At 34.6% G+C, this 22,044-nt stretch overlaps 1 protein-coding gene, 1 long non-coding RNA gene and 1 pseudogene across 2 annotated transcripts; 1 reads left to right on the forward strand and 2 right to left on the reverse strand.

The window, feature by feature from the left end:
* Nucleotides 1-4,953: 4,953 nt before the first annotated feature.
* Nucleotides 4,954-11,178, reverse strand: LOC109108940. The gene is made up of 13 exons (XM_019122058.2): nt 11,005-11,178; nt 10,308-10,513; nt 10,091-10,228; nt 9,781-9,919; nt 7,817-8,729; nt 7,575-7,716; nt 7,341-7,484; nt 7,186-7,244; nt 6,915-7,090; nt 6,133-6,533; nt 5,920-6,016; nt 5,592-5,781; nt 4,954-5,429 (listed from the first exon to the last, which is right to left on the reverse strand). The coding sequence occupies exons 1-13, from the start codon at nt 11,125-11,127 to the stop codon at nt 5,287-5,289; spliced, it is 2,871 nt and encodes a 956-aa protein (XP_018977603.2). The 5' UTR covers nt 11,128-11,178; the 3' UTR covers nt 4,954-5,286.
* On the forward strand, nt 11,061-17,788 carry LOC122148612. Its single transcript, XR_006162509.1, has 3 exons — nt 11,061-11,197; nt 17,456-17,553; nt 17,656-17,788. It is a non-coding gene; the product is annotated as an uncharacterized LOC122148612 (long non-coding RNA).
* Nucleotides 15,756-21,110, reverse strand: LOC109108934 (annotated as a pseudogene).
* Nucleotides 21,111-22,044: the final 934 nt, after the last annotated feature.

Consider the following 22,044-nt stretch of genomic DNA (forward strand, 5'->3'; position numbering starts at 1 on the left):
TTCTTTATTTGTTAAATGAATGCAATTCTGCATGTTTAGTCAACAAATAGGAAGCAAAATAACTATTGTAGTTTTCTTGTTAATGAATATTAAAAAAGCTCACGTTTTTACATTTAGTACACATTGAGATCATAATAAGCTGCACAGAAACTTCCAACTTTTGGAAGTTTGGGCATAAATCCCCATGAATTCATCGGTTTATTTGTAGGTATTCAAGAATTTGTTACATCGGTTTTGTTTACTTTTTATTTGCTATATACATGTGATAAGAATGAAATTGAGTGAAATCTTATTTTTGTTCTTAACTTCTTATGCTAGTGTGATATTGCCAATGTAACTACAGTTTTCCAGTGTATGATCTACAGATGAATAGTATTTCTGTGGAAATACCAAATCAGGTTAGTTTGAAGCTCCATAACAAGATAATATGCATTTATATAAACTGCTGTCTTACAAAAGGAACAGATATTGCTATGATTATTATTATTATTTTTTAAACAGATGGGCAGAATATACACGTGCTTTCAGATCATTATAACCTTTAAAGAGGACTCTGTTATCCTATCACTCCAAATATATATATATATATATATATATATATATATATATATATATATATATATATATATATATATATATATATATATATAAACCAATTCATTTGAAAGCACATGAAATATAAAAGAAGTCATATATATATCCTTATATATTTATATATCTTGTAATCATGAACGTCAAGAAACGTCATAAATTGATATCCATTGGTCCAAAAGTATGGTAACACTGTCTGCAGCTTTGTAGAAAGTTACATCAGATTATAAAATATTAACAGAAAGTACTGATGGTTGCTCAGTGCCCTTTATGACAATAAGTTTTTATTTATGTATTTATTTTTTTAGATTTTGTTGCCGCATGGTTATTCTCAAAAGCATTATAATGCTGGTCTGCCACCTAGTGGACAAATACAAAAATAGTGCACTTGCACCTTTTACAATAACTAGGACCCATTTCTCAATACCGGGGTCACGTTTTCACAACTCTTCACACAGTTCTTCTTACCAGTCTTTATCCAAAACACATTTTGCATCGAAAATGTGCCAAAACTACTAAATAACTTCATATAAGTGTCAAATCATGCCATTCTTCTATAACGCAAAGGTATTCACCCAACAAACACACTTTATCACTCAACACATTGAACTAAAATAGGTAGCATTAAAACATAATTTCTTATAAAAAAAAATACAAAAACAAGATTTACAGCTCTCTACTGTTCAGAATTCACTGCAGTATGTTACACAGTCTATGTTCAGTACACAATTATTCCCAAATTTTGCATAGATGGTAATGAAATCCAAATGTTTTGTACCTATCTTAGTATTAGTATTTCATTTTTTATTTTGAATATAGTATTACTGTATAAATATAGTAAGTTGTTGTATTTTTCAGTTTTTAACCTAATTGTAGAGAAATGGGTCCTAGTGATTGTAAAAACTGTAAATACTCTTTCCGTCTAGCCCAATTATTATACTTGAATACTCTTTCCGTCTAAGCAAGGAGTTTCAGTATTTGACTGAAAACCGAATAGGTTCACTGAAGGTGAAAATCTCATAGACTGAGCAGAAACTTTAATATTGGATCAAAACTGATTTTCCAGAGGTAACAGTTCCAGAGCTTTTTTTTTTTTTTTGGGGGGGGGGGGAGAACAATGCTGATATGTGCATGTTTGAACCTTTTTTTATTCTTCTATGAAATCAGCACAGAAGTTCTGAACGCAGATTCCACGTCTTTCATTTTTTGTATTATTCAACAGCCATTTCCTCATACCGGTCTATTTACTTGCCTTTAAGTGGCATGTGAAAACAAAAAGAACAAGTAGTGCACTTTATTTGTCTGTCATACATTCGTTTCTTGTCTAAGTGTACAGTTCTTTAAATCTTTAAAACTTTAAAATGGCTTTGCTTTTTCAAAAAAAAAAAAGCATCCATCCTTAATTCAGTGCCAAATGTCCTGTATTTGAAAGCAAAGTGGTTCGGAAATTCTTGTTGCAAATAATGGATATCTCAGAATTAGTAGATTTATTGAATATGAGAACGATTCCTGCTATCTTTGCTCTTTTTCTCACGTGAATTCCAGCACTTCTCCACAACAATTATATGAAATAAGATATAAATCCATTTAGACAATGCCTGTTTGCTTTCTGAAATACCACCAGGTTTACCAAGAGTTCAAAACTTTAAAAAACAAATGGGTGCATGTGGAAATTCTCTCCGGAACTTAAAACTTTGAAAGTACTTGCTGCTGTATTTACATAACAGTTGGAAGCATAGAGTTGCATTAGGCTTAAAAACATATGAAATTTTAAAAGTACTAGATAAAACTAATGCTTTTGTTTTTTTGCTTTGCATGAAGGACTCAGCCTAACAGTGATGGAACTGTGCAATGAAATTAAAGATCATTAAGCTCAGAAAACATGAGGTAAACCCTGTAAACCGAGAATTTCAGACTGATGTGTGGAAGATTCTTTCATGATCAGTTGCACACTGATAATAATAATAATAATAATAATAATAATAATAATAATAATAATAATAATAATAATAATAATAATAATACTTATTATTTTTTAGAACAATTCAAACGTGATTTAACTAGGATTAATAGTCCCTAGGTCCTGAATAACCCTGCTTACAGGGTTTCTGTGGGTCTAAAAAGTCTTAATTTACCCTTTCACTTATTAAGGCCTTACAAGGTACCTTAAATTGGAACAAAAAGTCTTAAATTCATAGTCATGGCAAATGTTGCATGCAATGTAAAAATGAATATCTTTGTCAATATTTTTGTGTTGTTTTCAATTACAAATATCTAAACATTCTTAATTCAAGATACATTTACTTGAGATGCAAAATGAAGATATCAAGCCTTGTTTTTTGAAATGAACATAATTAACTTTATGCTTAAAACAAAAACAAATGGGGTATGAAAACTTGTTTTCCCTTTTAATTTATTTCTTAAATTACATTTTTTTTGCACATACTTGTCATTTTTTTATTATAAATTCACTTCATTTTGATAGTTTCTCAAAACAAGATTTCTTATCATATGTCATTTTGCATCTACCTTGATTTAAGAACTTCTATCTAGACATTTGCACTGGAAAACAAGACAAAAATAGTGAGGAAGAACATCACATTTGGGCCATGTGATCAGAAGGCTCTGTGAAAGTTATTTCCATATTCTAGTTAACCTATTTTTTAAAATGAATTAAAAAGTTATGAAGATCGGTTGTATGTTTTTTTTTTTTTTTTTTTTTTTTTTTTTTTTTTTTTTATTTTGAAGAAACCATATTGAAGTATTGTCTTAAAGTCTTAAATTTACCTTCATAAAACTTGCAGAAACCCTGTACTTATGCAGTTTCAAAAAGCGCTGTATTTTCCATTGAAATTTTTTACATTGTAAATTGAGATGTGTATTGGGTTTGAAATGAATCCAAAATAAGATGAAATCATTTCTTGTTAACTGCTTTACATAATCAGAGCATTAGTTTACATTTCTATTCATTAAATTACAAGTAAGACAGAGTGTTTCACAAGAAGAATGCCATTTTGACATACAGTAATGTATCAAAACCATTGTCAGTCTTTTCAGTGTATGACATTGACTGACATCGCTAATAAATATTTGCGTCTTTCATGAACAATAAAACAGAACAGAAAGCAATGCAGTAGTTCCAGTAAGAGATTCCATCGAGATTCAACTTAAAGTGTACTGAGAAGCTCTCGCCCTGTTAGTGACTTTTTTTTGTTTTGTTAAACTGATAGTTTAAAATGATTTGTCGCTGATCTTTCTTGCTTTCATTTTGAGGACTCGTATGATCAGGTGTGATAGTTTTGTCATGTCAGACGAGACATGGTAAACATATGCAACAATGGTTGATTGATTGATTCATTACAATGCAGTGTTGTGCTGACAACCTCAAGTTTCCCAGTCACGCCATCACACTAGAAGCTGCTTTCACAATTGTCTCAGTGTGGCATCAGCATTTCAACCTGATGAAGACCCCCCCCCCAACCTAATTACAGCTTTCTTTGTGAGTGAGTGAACTGGAGCATTTGTTATACTTAAAAACTACACACTGACAATGTCTATGATTTTATTTGTGTTACTGTATACTACATTTTTTTTCCTTTTTGATATCTTCATGGTTATTTTATTTATTGAGTCCATTTGACATTGATATTGAAAAGACTGACCATTTGATTCACCACTGAACACATGAGATTTTATGGATCAATCTCAGAGATATTTTCATACATTTTTTAACCCCTTATCTGTCACTCACATGTTTAAACATAGACTTGTAAAGTGCACGATCCAAACTAAAATTTTTATAATTTATGAACGAAAACATTTTGTAACATGATATTGATGTACCATTTTTAATGGTAATACAATGTCTGATTTTAAAATGGGTTTTAAAGGATGAATTTTGAGATTTTAAGTTTTCAGTTGATATATAATTTCTGATTATTTCTAAAGTGTGATAGAGAAGAAGGCAACGAAAAAGACTTTTTTTGACAAAGGTCTGAACTCCAATTATGATGTAGATTTTTGAGTGTGCACTCTTGTCATAAATTAAACTATTACCTTTCCTACATAATTTTTAACAAAAAACATTTGTAAAATATCTATTTAGGAGTCTTAGACCTTAACCATGAACCATTTCAGTCAGCTTAACTATTTAAAATACTACCACTTTCTATAAAAATCATGCTATATGTTGAATATTTTCATGGTTATTTTTTTTTATTGAGCCCATTTGGCATTGGTTCTGATTTCATTGGATTATTGTGAAAGCATTTCTTCTGCATTCTAATTCTAGAATGCAATTATATAATGCATGCATTTCCAATGTAGCTTGTATTCAGAGAAATGGCCTTTAATAAGCAGACTAAAACAACAATATAGGAGCTATGTTCATTTATTGTCTTTGTGGATATGCATTATCTGAACTGTTTTTAAATCAATCTGACACTCTTTATAGATTGTATTTTCATCAGCAGTGTGAAGAGTGCAATACAAAGATACACACTAATAGACCAAAACAGTGACAGTTATGAAAAATAACCCTAAAGACCATTTATGGATTTTAATACATTTTATAATACATTTTATAATACATTTTATTTAAAGAAAGAAAAAAAAAGATCAACAAATCTTTCAAAGCCAGAATTTTCCCTGAGAGAGCAAAGAGGACACATTTTTTGTAGTCTCTGAGATGATCCATTAAATGTCATCTGACTTAAGAGGCTGATATTTGACGTCGGATCTCCTGGTTCTGTAGATGAGAACCCCACACACCATGCCAACGGCTGCAAGGAGACATCCAGCAATGAAAACCAGATTCAGGTTCAAGACCGTGGAGGACACTGTGAAAAACACACAAAAGTGCTGGTTAATACAATGTGGGTATTGAAATTAAATCACAAATTACAAGACTTCACATCCAGCTATATACTTAATGCACCTTTAAAATATTATCACATTCTATAGAAATGATCTGATATGTTAAATTATTTCTAAGGTTTTACCTTCATGCTCTATGCTCCTTTTCAATCGCAGGGGCCCCTGGGCGACTAAGTGACTGCTGGTCTGGATGGGAGCCTCTCTTTTGTGATGATGGTGGGACGGTGGAGCGACTGTGCTGTTGACGCAGCCCTGAGAGCAGCGGGTGTTGGGATTGTTTGCCTCACACAGAATCACCGAACAGGTGATGAACACCTAGAGAGAAGGAGAGAGACGATGTCTTGGCTGTATGGAATACTTGATTCTGATTGGTCAGTCAGCAGCAGCATTGCTTTGACGCTGTATGTTAACTGCTTAACTGCTTTCATTATAATCCAATAAATCAGTTTTTACCTGCTCATGCATTCCAATGAACTGGAAAGCTTGCAGGCCGAAGCGGACCATTGGCTGGTGGCTTGTGTAGAACTCAACCGTTTCATCCAAGATGCAGCTGAAGAACATACAGTAATCGGTGAAGATGTGATTTATAGAGTCTAACAAATCCATTGTGAGTGAATTCATTTGATTGTGCTAATGCGTCTGCAGCTCATGGTTGATTGTTCTTACCCGTTTTGGATGATTGTGTAGGATGTTTGGTAGTTGGGGTCATTGTATGGTGTCGCAACACATGATTCGACGAAAAGCTCTGTGTTGTTGATTGTAGACTGGGATTCAATCTGCATGTAAATCATCTCACCAAGCTCGTACTCTGCCGGATATGCAGTCACGTCGATTTCTGTGTAGAAGTTTGCTGTTCTGAAAAGTCCGAAGCTGTAGGTGAGGGTACCAAAGCCTTTCTCGGTGATGGTGGTTATGTGTTTTCGTGCAGTGAACTCCAGTGAAATGTTGTTTTTCTTCTCGTAACGACAGGAGAACTCAATCTCCACCTCGTGCTTTCTGGTAATGATGCTGTTTGGGTCATCGGTTGAGAAAATTTCATTCTTGAAAATGATGTACTCTTCATCCTCCTGTAGAAGGAAATGGAGTTTTAAATATTAATGGTTTTAACTGTGCCTAAATGAAACTTTTGTCATTATTTGTGCACATCAGTGCCATTCCATCCTGAATGTCCAAGCTTCTGTTTTCCATACAAGAAAAGTGGATGGTACTTATTACAAAAAAGCACCAAAAAAGACCACAAAAGAAGTCATATGGATCATATACTGTATGATGCTCTTATAGCGCTTTTTCTGCTTTCATTGTTTGGAAAAGAGAAGTTCTGTCTTGTGTGTTTCATGGAAGATGGGAAACAAAATTCGGTTCGAAAGGACATAAGGATGAGTAATTGATGATAACCACTTCATTTTTTTGTTAAATTGTTTCTTTTGAATCTGTGAGAAGAGTTTTACCTCAATCATGGTACCACAAGCATTGAGGGAGATGTTTGCCACCACATGAGTGCCGTTTGAGTCCAAAGTGCAGGCGGGATCGTTAAGTCGCAGATAGTCCTTGTGGAGCCCGACGGAGTGCAACTGCTCAATTTCAACAACCATGTTGGTTGCAGAGCAAATCACATTTGCATCCACTGTGAATGTGATCAATCATTAGAATTGATTACCAAAATTATGCTTTATTTATGCTGGCAAAACATAGTTGTCCAAGTAAAAGCTAATTACTAACCAGTCTGGCGTCCAACGTTGATAATGACACATCTCATTTCAGACTGATAAACACTGTTTCTGTAAATCAATAATAAATAGTAATATTTATGAAATTCAATTCATCTGAAAGGTTGCTAGCTGCTAGATTTTGAATATGATTAATAGTTTACCCACCCGCTCATGCTCTCTGCAATGAAACACACGGGGAAATGATCTCCGAGGTCGCTCCTTGTTGGTGTCCATCTGATGGCGTACTCTCCTGTGCTCAAAGCGTGCTTAGTTATGTTCAGAGGACCACTGATAATGACATCAGTAACCCTGGGAATGACAAAAAAAAAAACATGTTATACACCATCTAATAATCAGAATAACTTGATGCATTGATTTCATTCACATATGATTCCTCACGTTGAATAAGCTGCTGCAGCCTTAACGCGGATTTCTACTTCACGGAGTGGCGTAGCTTGGATTTCATCTCCATTGTGTGGAGTTGGTGACACAAAGAGAGGTATGTAATATCCCTCAGTGCAGGAAGGAGCAGCTGAATCAACTGCAATGATGCAAATGAGAAAGACACACATTAGGCACACTGATACTACTAATATGATGACCATGTGTTCTTGTTTAGTTGGTCATTGAGAAAGCCTTACCGAGAACACTGAATTGCAGAGGGAGCTTGCTGAAAGGTTCATAAGAACGCTGATGTGAAGTCATGGAAGTTGTGTACTCTTGAGGTGGCTGTGTTGTTGTGGTTGTGGTCGTGGTCTGCAGCCACCACCACCACTGGGCCATTGGTGGAGGACTGGTTGTTTGTTGATGTTGCCACCACCACCATGGTGTAGTTGTAGGTGGAGTGGTGGTCGATTGTTGCTGTTGTTGCCACCACCCCCACCATGATGGAGATGCAGGTGGAGTGGTGGTCGATTGTTGCTGTTGATGATACCACCACCACCACCACGGTGTAGTTGTAGGTGGAGTTGTGGTCGATTGTTGCTGTTGCTGATACCACCACCCCCATGGTGTAGTTGTAGGTGGAGTGGTGGTCGATTGTTGCTGTTGCTGATACCACCACCCCCATGGTGTAGTTGTAGGTGGAGTGGTGGTCGATTGTTGCTGTTGATGATACCACCACCACCACCACGGTGTAGTTGTAGGTGGAGTAGTGGTTGATTGTTGCTGTTGTTGCCACCACCCCCACCATGATGGAGATGTAGGTGCAGTGGTGGTTGATTGTTGCTGTTGCTGATACCACCACCACCAGGGTGTAGTTGTAGGTGGAGTGGTGGTCGATTGTTGCTGTTGTTGCCACCACCCCCACCATGGTAAAGCAGATGTAGTTTGTTGCCACCATGGACCAGTTGTGGTACTTTGGTAATACCATGATGGGTACGGTGTCATACTGATTGACGTTTGGTGTCTTCCACCACTCAGAGCGCATCTGTAAGAGCTGGAGCCATCAGTATAGGCCAGAGTGGTGTGTTTCCTTGGGAAGTCCTCCACAATCAGCTCAAATCCGTAGACGCCTGTTGTGTAGGCATAGTTGTAGTCTAGTGTGCAGGCATGCTAATGGAGAAAGAAAATGTTCATATTAGTGGATGTTCATTTGGTTTTATTTCCAAACCATTCAGGTCACCAGATTAATAAAAAGCTGCCAGAATATGCTACTAATGGTGTGAAAATAAAATGAAACTACTAAAATAACCACATCTGTGTGGTTCTAATTCTAATCCAATCTAATTTGTATGGACATAGCCCCGCCCCTTTTCTTCTAAAGGTTAGGTCATATGAATTTCTGAATGAACTGCTGGTTTTAAAATCTTCCTGATCTTTGAACATTACAATGCACATGATAACTTTAGCTAATTACTCTTACTGTGCTCCTGTAGCTCAAGTGGTAGCGCATTGCGTTACGAAGAGCAAGGTTGGGGGTTCGATTCCCTGGGAACACAATAGGTAAAAAAATTGATATCCTGAATGCACTGTTGCTTTGGATAAAAGCATCTGCTAAATGAATAAATTTAATTTAATTTAATTTACTCTTCAACAGTGATGTTAGCACTACAGCAAAAATGGAAGTTCAAAGACAAAATTCAAAAGATGTTTGCGCCCTTCTTTATCAAGTCTTTGCTGTATGTTTGATTTGTTCTAGTGAATCATTTCATCCTAAATGGCTCTCTTTCTCTGATTTGTAGTGTCAGAAAGCCTGATTCATTCTGATGAGTTGTTTCGTTCCAACGGTTCTTGTAAATAAACAGATTCCAAAAAGATTCAGCATTTTCTTACGTCCTAAAAGTATTTCATTTTTTTTTTTTTTTTTTTTTTTTATATCGTAGAATCAGTAAAGGTTATAAAAGATTGTACTCAATTTCATTTATTTCCTTTTCTTTTATTTAAATGTATTATAAATGTAAAAAAATTTCAAGGTTTTTAGATGTTGTTTTTTTTTTTTTTTTTTTTTGAATGAACAATCCCTTTCATTCAAAAAGCCCACATTGTTATTACCCCATTTCACAAAGATCCACCCACAGATTTCTGACCTTCCCACTGGTTCGTATTTGTGAAAACATACCATTACATATCACATTATTATGTGGATTTTTTGTCTGTTTCTTACTTGATCTAGATGGAAACCACTTGGCTGGTTACATGTGGCACATTCAACATGCTGCTGATCTCCATATCTACATATGACCTGGTCACCATCTGGGTCATAGGCCATCAGACGATATGTACGAGGACAGTTCTGGGGTACACTAGTGAAAGAAAATAAATAAAATAATAAATAAATAAATATATATATACACAGTATATAAAAAATATATTTTCATCATATTTTCTAATTTATAGGCTGATGTTTTAAAATGCATTCTCATAAGTGATTAATACTGTCCATAGTAACTATGTTGAATAGAAATAAGAGTTACCGTAGAAGTTGTAAAGTAGTGGTGACAGGTGATCGGTTGGGTTGATTGGTGTCACCTCTTATGCCTAGATCTACATGTGCCTGGAGGAACCAAGAATCAACACCATTCAATGTGGGCACCCAGCAGCATGAGTTGTCCCTGTGGTGTATTAGTAGTGTATTTATATAATGTTGAATGAACATTTCAATTTTCATTTAAAACAAATTCAGTTACTCACTGCAGGTCAAAGGGTGTGTTTCCGTGGATGTTTCTTGTGACAACAGTTTCTGCTTGGCACCAGCTGTTGGTGTAACCACTTCTGCCGTTAGAGCTTCTATCGATTTCACCATGTTGACTGCTGGATTCATAGCCACAATCTCCAGAAGCACAGGACCACCAACTAGAGCTACACCAGTCATAGGTTCGCTTGAATCGAAACTCAACCTGTTGGTAGAACACTGGTAGAGTCAGAATACTCATTGGTAGAGTTTATTTTGATTTCTGTTTTATATGTATATATATTAAGGTGTTATATAGATCAGTCATTAATAAAAGTCACAACGACAGCATTGTATCTTAAAAAAATCATAATATATCATTCAAAATATAATATTTTACAAATTCAATTATATACAGTCGAACCAATATTTATTTAGACACCTTCATCATTTCACACATTATCACAGTTTATTCGCTATAGTTTAGAACATCTGAATTATTTCCAAAATAGCATCTCCCTGTCTTTTGACACTGATACATTTTAATGCAGCATTAGAATGAGTATAGTTATAATCTAGTTAGCTAAAAAAATAAAACATTTACAAACAGGCAATTCTAAAAGACCATTTTTATTAATTTGATAAATATAGAGCAGTGTTGCATAATGTATGTATAATTTTGCATTTTTAAAATTGAAATACGAAATAAAATCTCACACTCATGCTCCCATCTGCATTGGTTCCTTTAGGGCTGAAGGTCACTGAGCCTCCATAATGGTGTCCTGCTGAAGCAATGGACACCAGAAGCAGAAGATTCAACACCACAGCCGAGGACATCATGGTACCTGAGCCCCTGAGCTCACTTCACCTGTGAATCGCATCTGAGCAACTGCTTTTATACATCTCTCAGGTGAGCAGGAATTCAGGGATGGGTTCAGAAGCATTCTCGTGTGATGCATTGAATCACACTCAGAAAATTGGAGGGTAGTTACTTGCTTTTTCTGAGAAGTCACATGATTCAAATCTGAAACCAGCTATTGATTGGAACTCACTTAACAAAGCACACACCTCATCATGCACATACAAAGTATGACATTGTCTTGAGAGTCCACTAGGGGCAAGATGCGCTGAAAAGATGCACTGCTTTTTATTTCTTATTGCACAGCTTCGATGCCAAATGCTGTATCTCATTGCAAAAAATTATTGAGTAAAATTTGAGTAGAATATTTAACATTTTTAGCTCTGTTATCTTTTCCCCCTGGTTGCCAGCACTCCTACATAACAATGAACTGACATAAGATATATCTCTATTTAAACAATAGCTGTTTGCTTTCTTAAATGCCACCTGCCTTACCCACAGTGCAATGAAAGATCAAATTGCAAACAAACAAAGATCTGAAATGGATTTCTAAGGACTCCAGACACTGAAGAGTGCTTGCTGATACATTCATAAAAAAATTGGAAGGATAGGACTGTATTAAAATCAAAATCATATATTAAAGACACAGCTTGAGGGGAAAATATGTGGTTTGTTTCGAGTGATGGATGTGTCAGTGATGAAATAGAAAAGGTTTATTTCAGAAAACAATGTGAATACAATCAGGTAAAACCTGTTATCTGAGAATTCCAGACTGGAGAGGTCAAAGAGTTTTTCTATAACCAGTTTCTGTTATTATTTAGAAATGAAACTTTAAGATCTGGATTGGATTGTCAAGTGTACACTAACATGCACATTTACATCTCTAAACAAAATACTTGTTCCTAAACTTTCTGTGAACATTTGTGAAGTTGAAATTTACCGGATTACATTTATTCAGCTATATTTTCAGTGTTTTATGTTTTAATTGCAGTAAAATAATCAGTATTTTATTCTTTTTGGATGAAAACAAATGCTCATAAAGTGTACACACATTTTATAAAAAAAACACCTTTTTTTTAACTAAATTTTTTCTATGTGAAGTTTTATTTGGGCCAAAATAAATTGCGAAGTAGGCCAGATTAATGCAGACAGTCAAAAATCTGGCTACACGGGACATCCCAAATCCCTCTAATCTACATTTAATTACTTTTAATTATACAGATCTTGCAGTAAAAACATTATTTGAGAATTTCTGTGTTCATGGCAGAATGCAGAGCTGTAGTTTAGATTAATATCTAAACAGTAAATTAATGCGATCTGATGAATGCCACATGATAACTAATTATGACTAATGCCCAAGGGCTGGTAAAACCTTGAATATCATGATAAGAATGTCCTTTGTCCTATACCCAACCTTAATGTAACAACAAATGTATTGTGTTTGGTTATTTTTACTTTAGTTTCACTTTCAGTAATTACTTGCTCAGGCACAGTGCTATCATATAGAGTCACAGAGTCACGGCATATAAACATGACCACTCAGCATTAATTAATTAATTTCATTTATTTGCATTCAGTCTTCCAAAAATGCACTTTACAAAAATGTTCACTTTGTTAACATTAGCTGATGCATTAGCTTTCAGAAGCTCATGATAAACAACAGCTGTTGTTTTTTGTTTTTTAAAGAATTTTCACAATTATTTTTATTCATTTTTCATGCATGTTAATTCAATATCAGAACTGTACATCTGTGCAACTTGAAAAGTTACAAAACTTTATATGTAGAAATAAATATTTAACAAGAGTTATAAATGATGTAAAAGTGTTGTTTATTGTTAGTTTATGATGCCTAATGCATTAACTAATATGAACAAGTCAAACCTTATTCTTTATATTGTTTTTTTTATTGTTCGTTTCTATTTAATGCCCTAGACTAATTTAGGAATGTAACAATATCATCAACAATGAAGTCTTTCCAGTGTAATTGGATTGACATATTAATAACAAGTCTATTTCTACAGCTTGGGCCAAGCCTTTTTCATGGCAATAGGAATGCAGCATTATAAATCATAAAGATAATTGTACATGACTGTTTTAAACATTTTCATTATTACTTTCTATGTTCTCAAGGTTGAAGCCTCAGACATCATGTTCACAGACTGCTGCAGTCCATTTGCTGACCACCTGATATGTCAAATATATCTAAAATATTCCACAATGAGCAAAGAATAGCATGTGTTCAGGTTATTCACGATTCCCATCATTTCCTTGAAAGTTATTCATAAATGGAATTAAGTAAGAGCAAAAACTATAATTTATAATATGCTTGTTTTACATACATAGAAAGGAAGTGTGTTCGTGTTGAAAATAATGATGATAATTAAATAGTCATAAAATAGTCATATAAAATATTATAGTCATATAAAATAGTCAAATATAATAAATAATAAATATTCAAATTATAATACAACTATTTGATCCATATTTGTCTGTATGCTTTCATCCACTATCTTAAATACTTTTTTTCAATGACCTTCTAAATACATTAATTAAATCTATTTAAATAAATACATACTGGTTAAAAGTCAAATTTACATTAAGTAATTTTGTACTTTCTGTACATTCAGCATACTTTTAATATATTTCTCAAATCCTTCACTATTTTGAATTTTTTCAATGATATTCTAAATAAATATTGTTTAATTAAATATTTTATGCACACTTTTCTGTATTATCTATGGACAGTTTTCAAAGTCATTTTTTTGATGTTATAGAATGCACTTTTGGGAGGCTTTTTGATCAAGAAGTGGAGGTTGATGGTCAAACTCACAGTTTATGATACCTAAATACATTAACTAATGTTAACAAATCAAACCTTATTGTAAAGTTTGTCAGCATAGTTGGCTGTAGTAAGTGCATAATGTAGAGAATACAACAGAAATAGTCTTTAATAAATCAAACTGGTACAACCAGAGGATAACAGGAACAATAGTAAAGCACAACCACAACAAATACCAACAACAGAGAACAATGAAATCAGGTTTTTAAATTCAAGGGTAAACAAAGAAACTACATGAACAACAGGTGAACTTGATTAACAGGCAAACACTAGGTCAACAGTTACAGGAAACAGGAACAGACGAGAACAGAACGTGACAATTGTGTTACTCAAATACCAATGCATAAAAGTTGGGCTGGGCTGTTTGATTGATTTGTTCTCTAGTAGGACTCAAAATGAAAACAAAGCCATTTTGTTCCTCTTCAAGGCCGGAGAAATGTAATGGTAACCACTGTAATTCAATAGGTATGTTGTTTGATACGTGCTACATTTCTGCGGCTCAACTGAATGCTGTTGATGTTTTGCACAATTAGGGTGTGCTACATAGCAACTCTTTTAGCTTCTCTTTCGATTCCAATCTTCGTCTTGAAGGATGAAACTGATCATGTGTGTTTCATTTTGGAAACACATTTTCCAAAATGAAAATGTGTGAAACAGTGACTTGCATTTAAAAAAACACTGATCTGGGCAATAAGGTTAGAAAAGATTAAAGGGATAGTTCACCCAAAAATGAAAATTTGATGTTTATCTGCTTAGCCTCTGGACTTTGTTTCTTCAGTAGAACACAAATGGAGATTTTTAAATGAAACCATTGCAGTCTATCAGTCTTATAATGGAAGTGGATGGGAATCACGGCTAAAACATACAATAAAACTAAAAAAAACCACACAAACAAAACCAAATTAAACCCTGCGGCTGGTGAAGATACAATGATGTGTAAAGACACAAAACGATCGGTCTGTGCAAGAAACTGAACAGTATTTATATAGTTTTTTTTTTTTTTTTTTTTTACCTCTGATTAACGCAATGTCCAAACTGTTAGAACTCTCTTGAGCGTGTTCTCAGCAGGTGTCTTCTTCTTCTTCTTGCTTTATGGAGGATCGCAGACTTATAAGTGCATTACCACCACCTATCTCTCAAGTCGACCTTTGAAACTCTATCTACAATCTCAATTAGGAGTGCCAGTGGTCCTTTTGAGAGATAGGTGGCGGAAATGCACTTATAAGTCTGCGACTCTCCATAAAGCAAGAAGAAGAAGAAGATGCCTCACGTGCCTGCTGCTGAGAACGTGCTCAGGAGAACGCACTCAAGAGAGTTCTTACAGTTCGGACATTGCGTGAATCAGAGTGAAAAAAAACAATATAAATATTGTTCAGTTTCTAGCACAGACCGATCATTTTGTGTCTTTAAACATCAATGTATTGTCACGAGCAACAGGATTTAATTTGGTTTTGTCTGTGTATGGTTTTTTTTTGTTTTATTGTATGTTTTAGCCGTGATTCCCATCCACTTACATTATAAGAGTGATAGACTGCAATGGTTTGAGTTAAAAATCTTTGTTTGTGTTCTACTGAAGAAACAAAGTCACCTACATCTTGGATGCCCTGGGGGTAAGCTAAACATCACATTTTCATTTTTGGGTGAACTATCCCTTTAAGGGAGATTTTTCAAATTCAGGGATTCTTCTAGGAAAAAATCCAAAAACAATAGTGATATCATGGCTAAAACATAATGAGTATAATAATAATAACTAAACACAACAGAAGGGTGTTTTCAGGAAGATTGATTTATTTAATTGCAGAAACTAAATTGTGTGGACAATGTAAAATTCTAATTTACTGAATTATTGTGCAAATAGAAATTTTGTATTCAACAAGTATTAAAGAACTGATCTGATTGTAAGTGCAAACACAGCATAGAAAAAAAAAACATGAACAGTAACAACAAAATAGTAAAAAAAAAAATATAAAAAAAAATAATAATTGCATGCCGAGTAACAAATAGTACTGTAATACACAATAATAATTAATGATTCAAAGTTTATATTATTCATGACATATTCTGTGATTTTCTGAAACAACATGCGCTGAGGACAGCTGTGTTGAAGTTAACATGTAAACATGCTGGATGAAGCCGAGCCAGTTTTGCATTATCTAGCTCTGATAGTTAAAACAAAAGAATTTGGCATTTTAAAAAGGCAAATGCCTGTTTAGTCTCAACTTAGGGAGAAATATGTTTTTTTTGCAATAATTAATCTAACTATTCTTTATACTTTGTACCTTTTCCCAGGACATAGATTGAATCAAATGTTTTCTCAGTATTGTGTATTTAAGGATCTGAAGGCCTTTATTGCAAACTGGCTTTCTCTTTCTCGTATAGAACTGAACAGTCACATTTGGATTTATCAAATAACAAAAGTATCTTTTGGTGGTTATTGGGAGCAGTTATTTATAAATCATTTTTCTTAGTTTGGTGGTATATGACGTACATTTCATTTGTCTCAGCATTTTTTTTTTAGCAAGCTATTGTGTGTCTTTATTTAAAAGATACCTCAGAATATAAGTATTGTTCACTCCTTATATGTGTGGTGGACAAACTCATGCTCATGATGTTGAACAATCAAAGGTCTCCCAATAGTCAAACAAATGTGGTTATTTTGGCATGTTTTGATCTTACATTTGTTTGGCATTGTCTCTATAACCTTTCATGGAGACGTTTTCACTATTATTAGAATGATTGATTGTTTTGCATGTCTGGTTCTCTGAAAATATCTCGTCTCTGTGTTGGCCTATATTATTATACAGTAGCTGGGTAATATAGCCAAATAATAACATCTCACAATTTACAGTGTGTATTTGCTCTGAAATGGCTTTAAAAGGTGAATCAGAATAACATGTTTTGAACAAAACTAACTGAAGTCATGATGAATAAAAATGCACAAAGTAAAATACAGTAACACTCTAGTTTAAAAGAATTAGGCATCAGATTTCACTGAAAATCAACAACATACACCAGCATAATACATAGAAATAAAAAGCATATTGCCCAACATATAAAACTGCAAAAACATCTGAGGGGGGAAAAAAAGAAAAAAAAAAAACACAATAACTCATAGAGTCTTCTGTGCAGTTTTTTTTTTTTTTTTTTTTTTTTAGTAATGACACAAATGAAATCTGATTCACTGAAACAGACAGTTTAAACTGATTCACAGAAATGAATCAAGCTTATTAACTCTGGTAGAATTTATATATATGAACTGAAAATGATTATAAAAGAAAGAAAAAAAAAAACACTTTGACCAGAGATTCCTATCACAGCTTTTTGAAAGCACACCAATAGTCTAGTTAATTCTCTGTTTTCACGGGCAAAATAAAGTATTATGCTTTGAAAAAAAATAAATAAGCTGACATAACTAAAACTCATGCGATGGCACAGGTTTGTATCTGATCCTTTGCCCTCTGGCTCTGTAGACGATCACTCCACACACCATGGTAACTGTTGCCATGAGACAAATAGCGATGACGACAAGGTTTAGATTCAGTCCCGGGCTTACGGGGGCCTCTGAAATGTGAGTAAAGTTTGAAACGGTTAACACCATTTGTTTAGTATACAGTCATCTGCTACATAAGCTGAATGAATGAGATGTCTTACGTGATGCACTCCTCTTTAGCCGCAGGGGCCCCTGGGAGATGAAGTGACTGGCGCTCTGAATGGGAGCCTCTCTTTTGTGATGGTGGTGGGCCGTTGGAGCGACTGTGCTGTTGACGCAGCCCTGAGAGCAGCGGGTGTTGGGATTGTTTGCCTCGCATATGATGATTGAGCAGCTGATGAACACCTAGAGAGGGAAGAGAGAAAGACGAAAAGGCAAGAGGCCGTGACAGAAGGCAGGGTTAAACAGAAATATTTCTATTTTATTTTACTTGTAGAGATGCGCTGTATTCTCTTATGGAGTCTATATTAGAGTATATGTAAAGAAACCTAGCTTTCAGAAAAATGCTTAAAACATGTTAACGGCCCAAAATGCAAATGCATGACAGCATAACTTTACTGCATATTAAACACAGTGTCAATAGACCATTTGCTATCAGAATGAAAGATGACATTTTTTAAATATTATTAAAAATGACAATAAATGCAAGCTCTGGGGTGACCAAAGATTTGATGTGAAATGTTCCATTTACAATAAAAATAAAATGTGTTGTCTATTTAAAATTTCAGTTCTTATTAATGCATCGCCCTCGCACTTGTATGGAACATATTGTGCACAGATAATAAATTAATTAATTAATAAATCAACCAAAAATGTGGGATTTGTAATTTCTTTTTAAGAAATTTATATTTTTATTTGGAAAAGACACTTTATTTTGTTTAAAGTGACAGTAAAGATTTATATTTTAAATAAATGCTGTTCTTTTGACATACAGCAAGGGATCCTGAATTTTTTTTTTTTTTTTTTTTATTATTTCCACACACAGTTTTTTAGCAGCAAAACTATTTTCAACACTTATAATAATAAGAAATGTTCCTTGAGCTGCAAATCAGCATATTAGAACACTGAAGACTGGAGTAATGATGCTGAAAATTCAGCTTTACATCACAGGAATAAATTACATCACAGGAATAAATTATATTTTAAAATATGTTCTAAAAGAATACAGATATTTTAAATTGTAATAATATTTCACAATATTCTTGTTTTCACTGTATTTTTGATCAAGTAAATTCATCCTTCTGGAGCATTATTAAGAGACTTCTTTCAAAAACCTTACTGATCCCAAATTTTAGTGTGTTTCTCTCTCTGTGTGTGTCTGGACTAAATGCCACTCTAACCTTACCTGGTCATGGAACTCAATGAATCTGAAGGCCTCCATTTCAAACTGGATATATGGTTGGTGGCTTGAGAAAAACTGAACCGTTTCTCCACGTTGCATCTGAAATACAGAAAAGCACTTGAATAATTTGTGACAAACTGATAAGACAAGTGCAATATGTAATATTGGCATGAGTAAGAAGTGTAAATGATCAATAATGTTTGTAGAATCTCACCCGTTCTTTATGATGGGATAGGAGATTGGGTAATTGGGATTATCGTAAGGTGTAGCCACACACGACTCAAGGAAGATCTCAGTGTTTAGGACTGGAGTGACGGGCTCGATCTTCATGTAGATCTTATCGCCCACATCGTACTCAAGCGGGTAAGATTCTGGACCCCTGCTGGTGTGGAAATTTTCAGAAGCATAAAACTCGAACTGATAGTTAAATGTGCCAAAACCTTTTTCTGAGATGATGATTGGTGGTCTGTGAATATCAAACTCCATTGTAACATTGGTCCTTTTCTGGTACTTGCACATAATTTCGATTTCTAGCTTATTCTTTCTTGTTATAATGTCCCTGGGATCATCAAATGTAATGATTTTATTCTTGAAGATGAGTTCATTATTGTTCTCCTATAAAGAAACAAAAGTGGTGAAATAGTTTATCACTGGAATTCACAGGATCTGATTTTGACTGTAAATGTTGATTATAAAACTGCTCACCTCAATCTGAGTACCACATTCATTTAGAAGTGTGTTGGTGAACACGTAGGTACTGTTGGTGTAAACCCGACAAGATGGATTTATCAGTCTCAAGTTGTCACCGTGGAGGTTTTTGATGGAGGATCTCTCAACTGTCACTGACATTGAGTTTTGAGTGCAGGTTACATGTGCCACAGGTCCTGAAAATAACATTAATAACATGCAAATGTACATATTTCATCAGAGCAAGAAATTTGAACAACAACATCAAATGAACGGGAGCAAATGTGTAGTACAAGATGAGTCATCAATACTTGTGGTCTGGTTTCCCAAGTAGATAGATATTGTACATTTTAAAAGTGTTTATTGGCTAAAGGTTAATTTTGTCAACCTTTAGGTGCACACTAGCATACAGATGATAATAGACATGGACTAAAAGCCACAGAATGTCAATTTTGATTTCATATAAATAATTTAATTACCTATTTTTTAATTCAGTTATTCAAGTTAATTTACTTCATGTCACTCATGATTTCCATTATTATTTGGGTCTGCGTTATCATAAAAAAGGAATTAAATAAATTAAATTGATAAACTGATTTACACACCTTCAGCATTCACCTTTGCAACAACACACCTCATCTCAGACTGGTAAATATCAAACTTAAAATAGAAAGGTGTTTCTCATAATGTGATTTTAAACTGGTTAAAAAAATTTTTTTTTAAAATTACATTTACTTAGTAAACATACCCGTATTGTCCTTCTGCGATGAAGCAAAATGGAAAGTGTTGGCCATAGTTTTCTGCAGTTGGTGTCCAGTAGATCACATATTCCCCAGTGGTGGTTTTGTACTTTGTGCTGTTCAGTGGTCCACTAATGATGACATCAATGATTCTAGATGACAAGAAACACAACAATAAAACAAAAACATTGAGAAACTTTAATAGCGCACAACCATGTTCCAAACTTTGCAACTAAAAGCTAAACTACATACTTCAAGCAAAACAAAGATATCACACCAAAAGGACAGCCTCTTTGAACTCCTGACCTGGTAGGTGCTACAGAGCATTGCACACCAAAACAACCAGAAGCAGTTTTTATTTTTACTACAGACAATGGCTGAATTTGGAATAACATACTGTTCTACTCCTGTTCCTCTTACTGACATAGCTTTCTATCTGCCAGAAATTATATATGTAGTATGCATGGCAGAAATACACTATTCCGAATTCAGTTGAGTTAAAAACAGTTTATAACTTTTAATTAAAGTATTTATTATTTTAATTAAAAAATTTTCTTAATACCTAGAAAAAGATGCAAAAGCTTTCACTCTGATTTCGAGCTCTTCATTTACACGAGCCTGCAGGTGTTCTCCATGATGTGGTGTTGGGTGAAGGAACCGGGGTAGATATTCTCCCTCGGTGCAAGATGGTGCTGGACCATCAACTGAAATGTATGTATAGTATATATTTAATCAAACATATAGTATAATTTGAAAGCATACTTTACAAAGCTTCCAAACATACCTTGAAGAGAAAACTGAAGAGGTATTTTGCTCAGTGGTAAGGCTGTTGTTGTTGCTGCAGTGGTTGTTATTGGATAGATGATTGTTGTGAAGAGGTATTTTGCTCTTTTGTTTGTATTTTGTTGTTATGTGGTCTTAGTGGGTTCAGGTGTGATCGTTGTAGGTGTAGTTGTAGTTATTGTAGGTGTTGTGGTGTTTGTAGGTGTCGTCGTGGCTGTCATAGGTGTTGTTGTGGTTGTTGTTGGTGACATTGTGGTTGTCAGTGATGTAATGGTTGTGGTCGGTGATGTAGTGGTTGTTGTTGGTAGCATAGTGGTTGTTGTTGGTGATGTAGTGGTTGTTGTAGGTGTTGTTGTGGTTGCTGGTGGTGTAGTGGTTGTCATCGGTAATGTGGTAGTTGTTGTTGATGACATAGTGGTTGTTGAAGGTGTTGTGGTTGTTGTTGGTAACATAGTGGTTGTTGAAGGTGTTGTGGTTGTTGTTGGTAACATAGTGGTTGTTGTAGGTGTTGTTGTTGGTGATGTAGTGGTTATTGTAGTTGTTGTTGGTAACATAGTGGTTGTAAGTGTTGTGGTTGTTGTTGTTGGTGATGTAGTAATTGTTGTAGGTGTTGTTGTAGTTGCTGGTTGTGTTGTGGTTGTTGTGGTTGCTGGCGGTGTAGTGTCGTTGTCGTTGGTGAGTAGTCGGTGTCGTTGGTGTAGTGTCGGTGTTGTCGTTGGTGACATAGTGGTTGTTGAAGGTGTTGTGGTTGTTATTGGTGATGTAGTGGTTATTGTAGTGGTTGTTGTTGGTAACATAGTGGTTGTCGTTGTTGACGGTGTTGTTGAGGTTGTAGTCGGTGTTGTTGTGGTTGATATCTGTGTTGTTGTAGGTGTTGTTGTACGAGTTGTTGTAGGTGTTGTTGAACGTGTTGTTGTGGTTGTTGTAGGTGTTGTTGAACGTGTTGTAGTGGTTGTTGTAGTAGGTGTAGGTGTTGTTGTAGGTGTTGTAGTGGTTGTTGTAGGTGTTGTTGTAGGT

Source organism: Cyprinus carpio, chromosome A18 (assembly GCF_018340385.1).
Source record: "Cyprinus carpio isolate SPL01 chromosome A18, ASM1834038v1, whole genome shotgun sequence".
Lineage (NCBI taxonomy): Eukaryota > Metazoa > Chordata > Actinopteri > Cypriniformes > Cyprinidae > Cyprinus > Cyprinus carpio.

Bases quoted from the DNA above. Each gene is read 5' to 3' on its own strand.
- LOC109108940 (XM_019122058.2), bottom strand. From the start codon at position 11,127: ATGATGTCCTCGGCTGTGGTGTTGAATCTTCTGCTTCTGGTGTCCATT. The intron at 10,514-11,004 runs GTGAGATTTTAT...TTCTACCAACAG, and splicing joins ATGCAGATGGGAGCATGAGT to GTTGAGTTTCGATTCAAGCG. The intron at 6,534-6,914 runs GTAAAACTCTTC...TTCCTTCTACAG, and splicing joins CTTGTGGTACCATGATTGAG to GAGGATGAAGAGTACATCAT.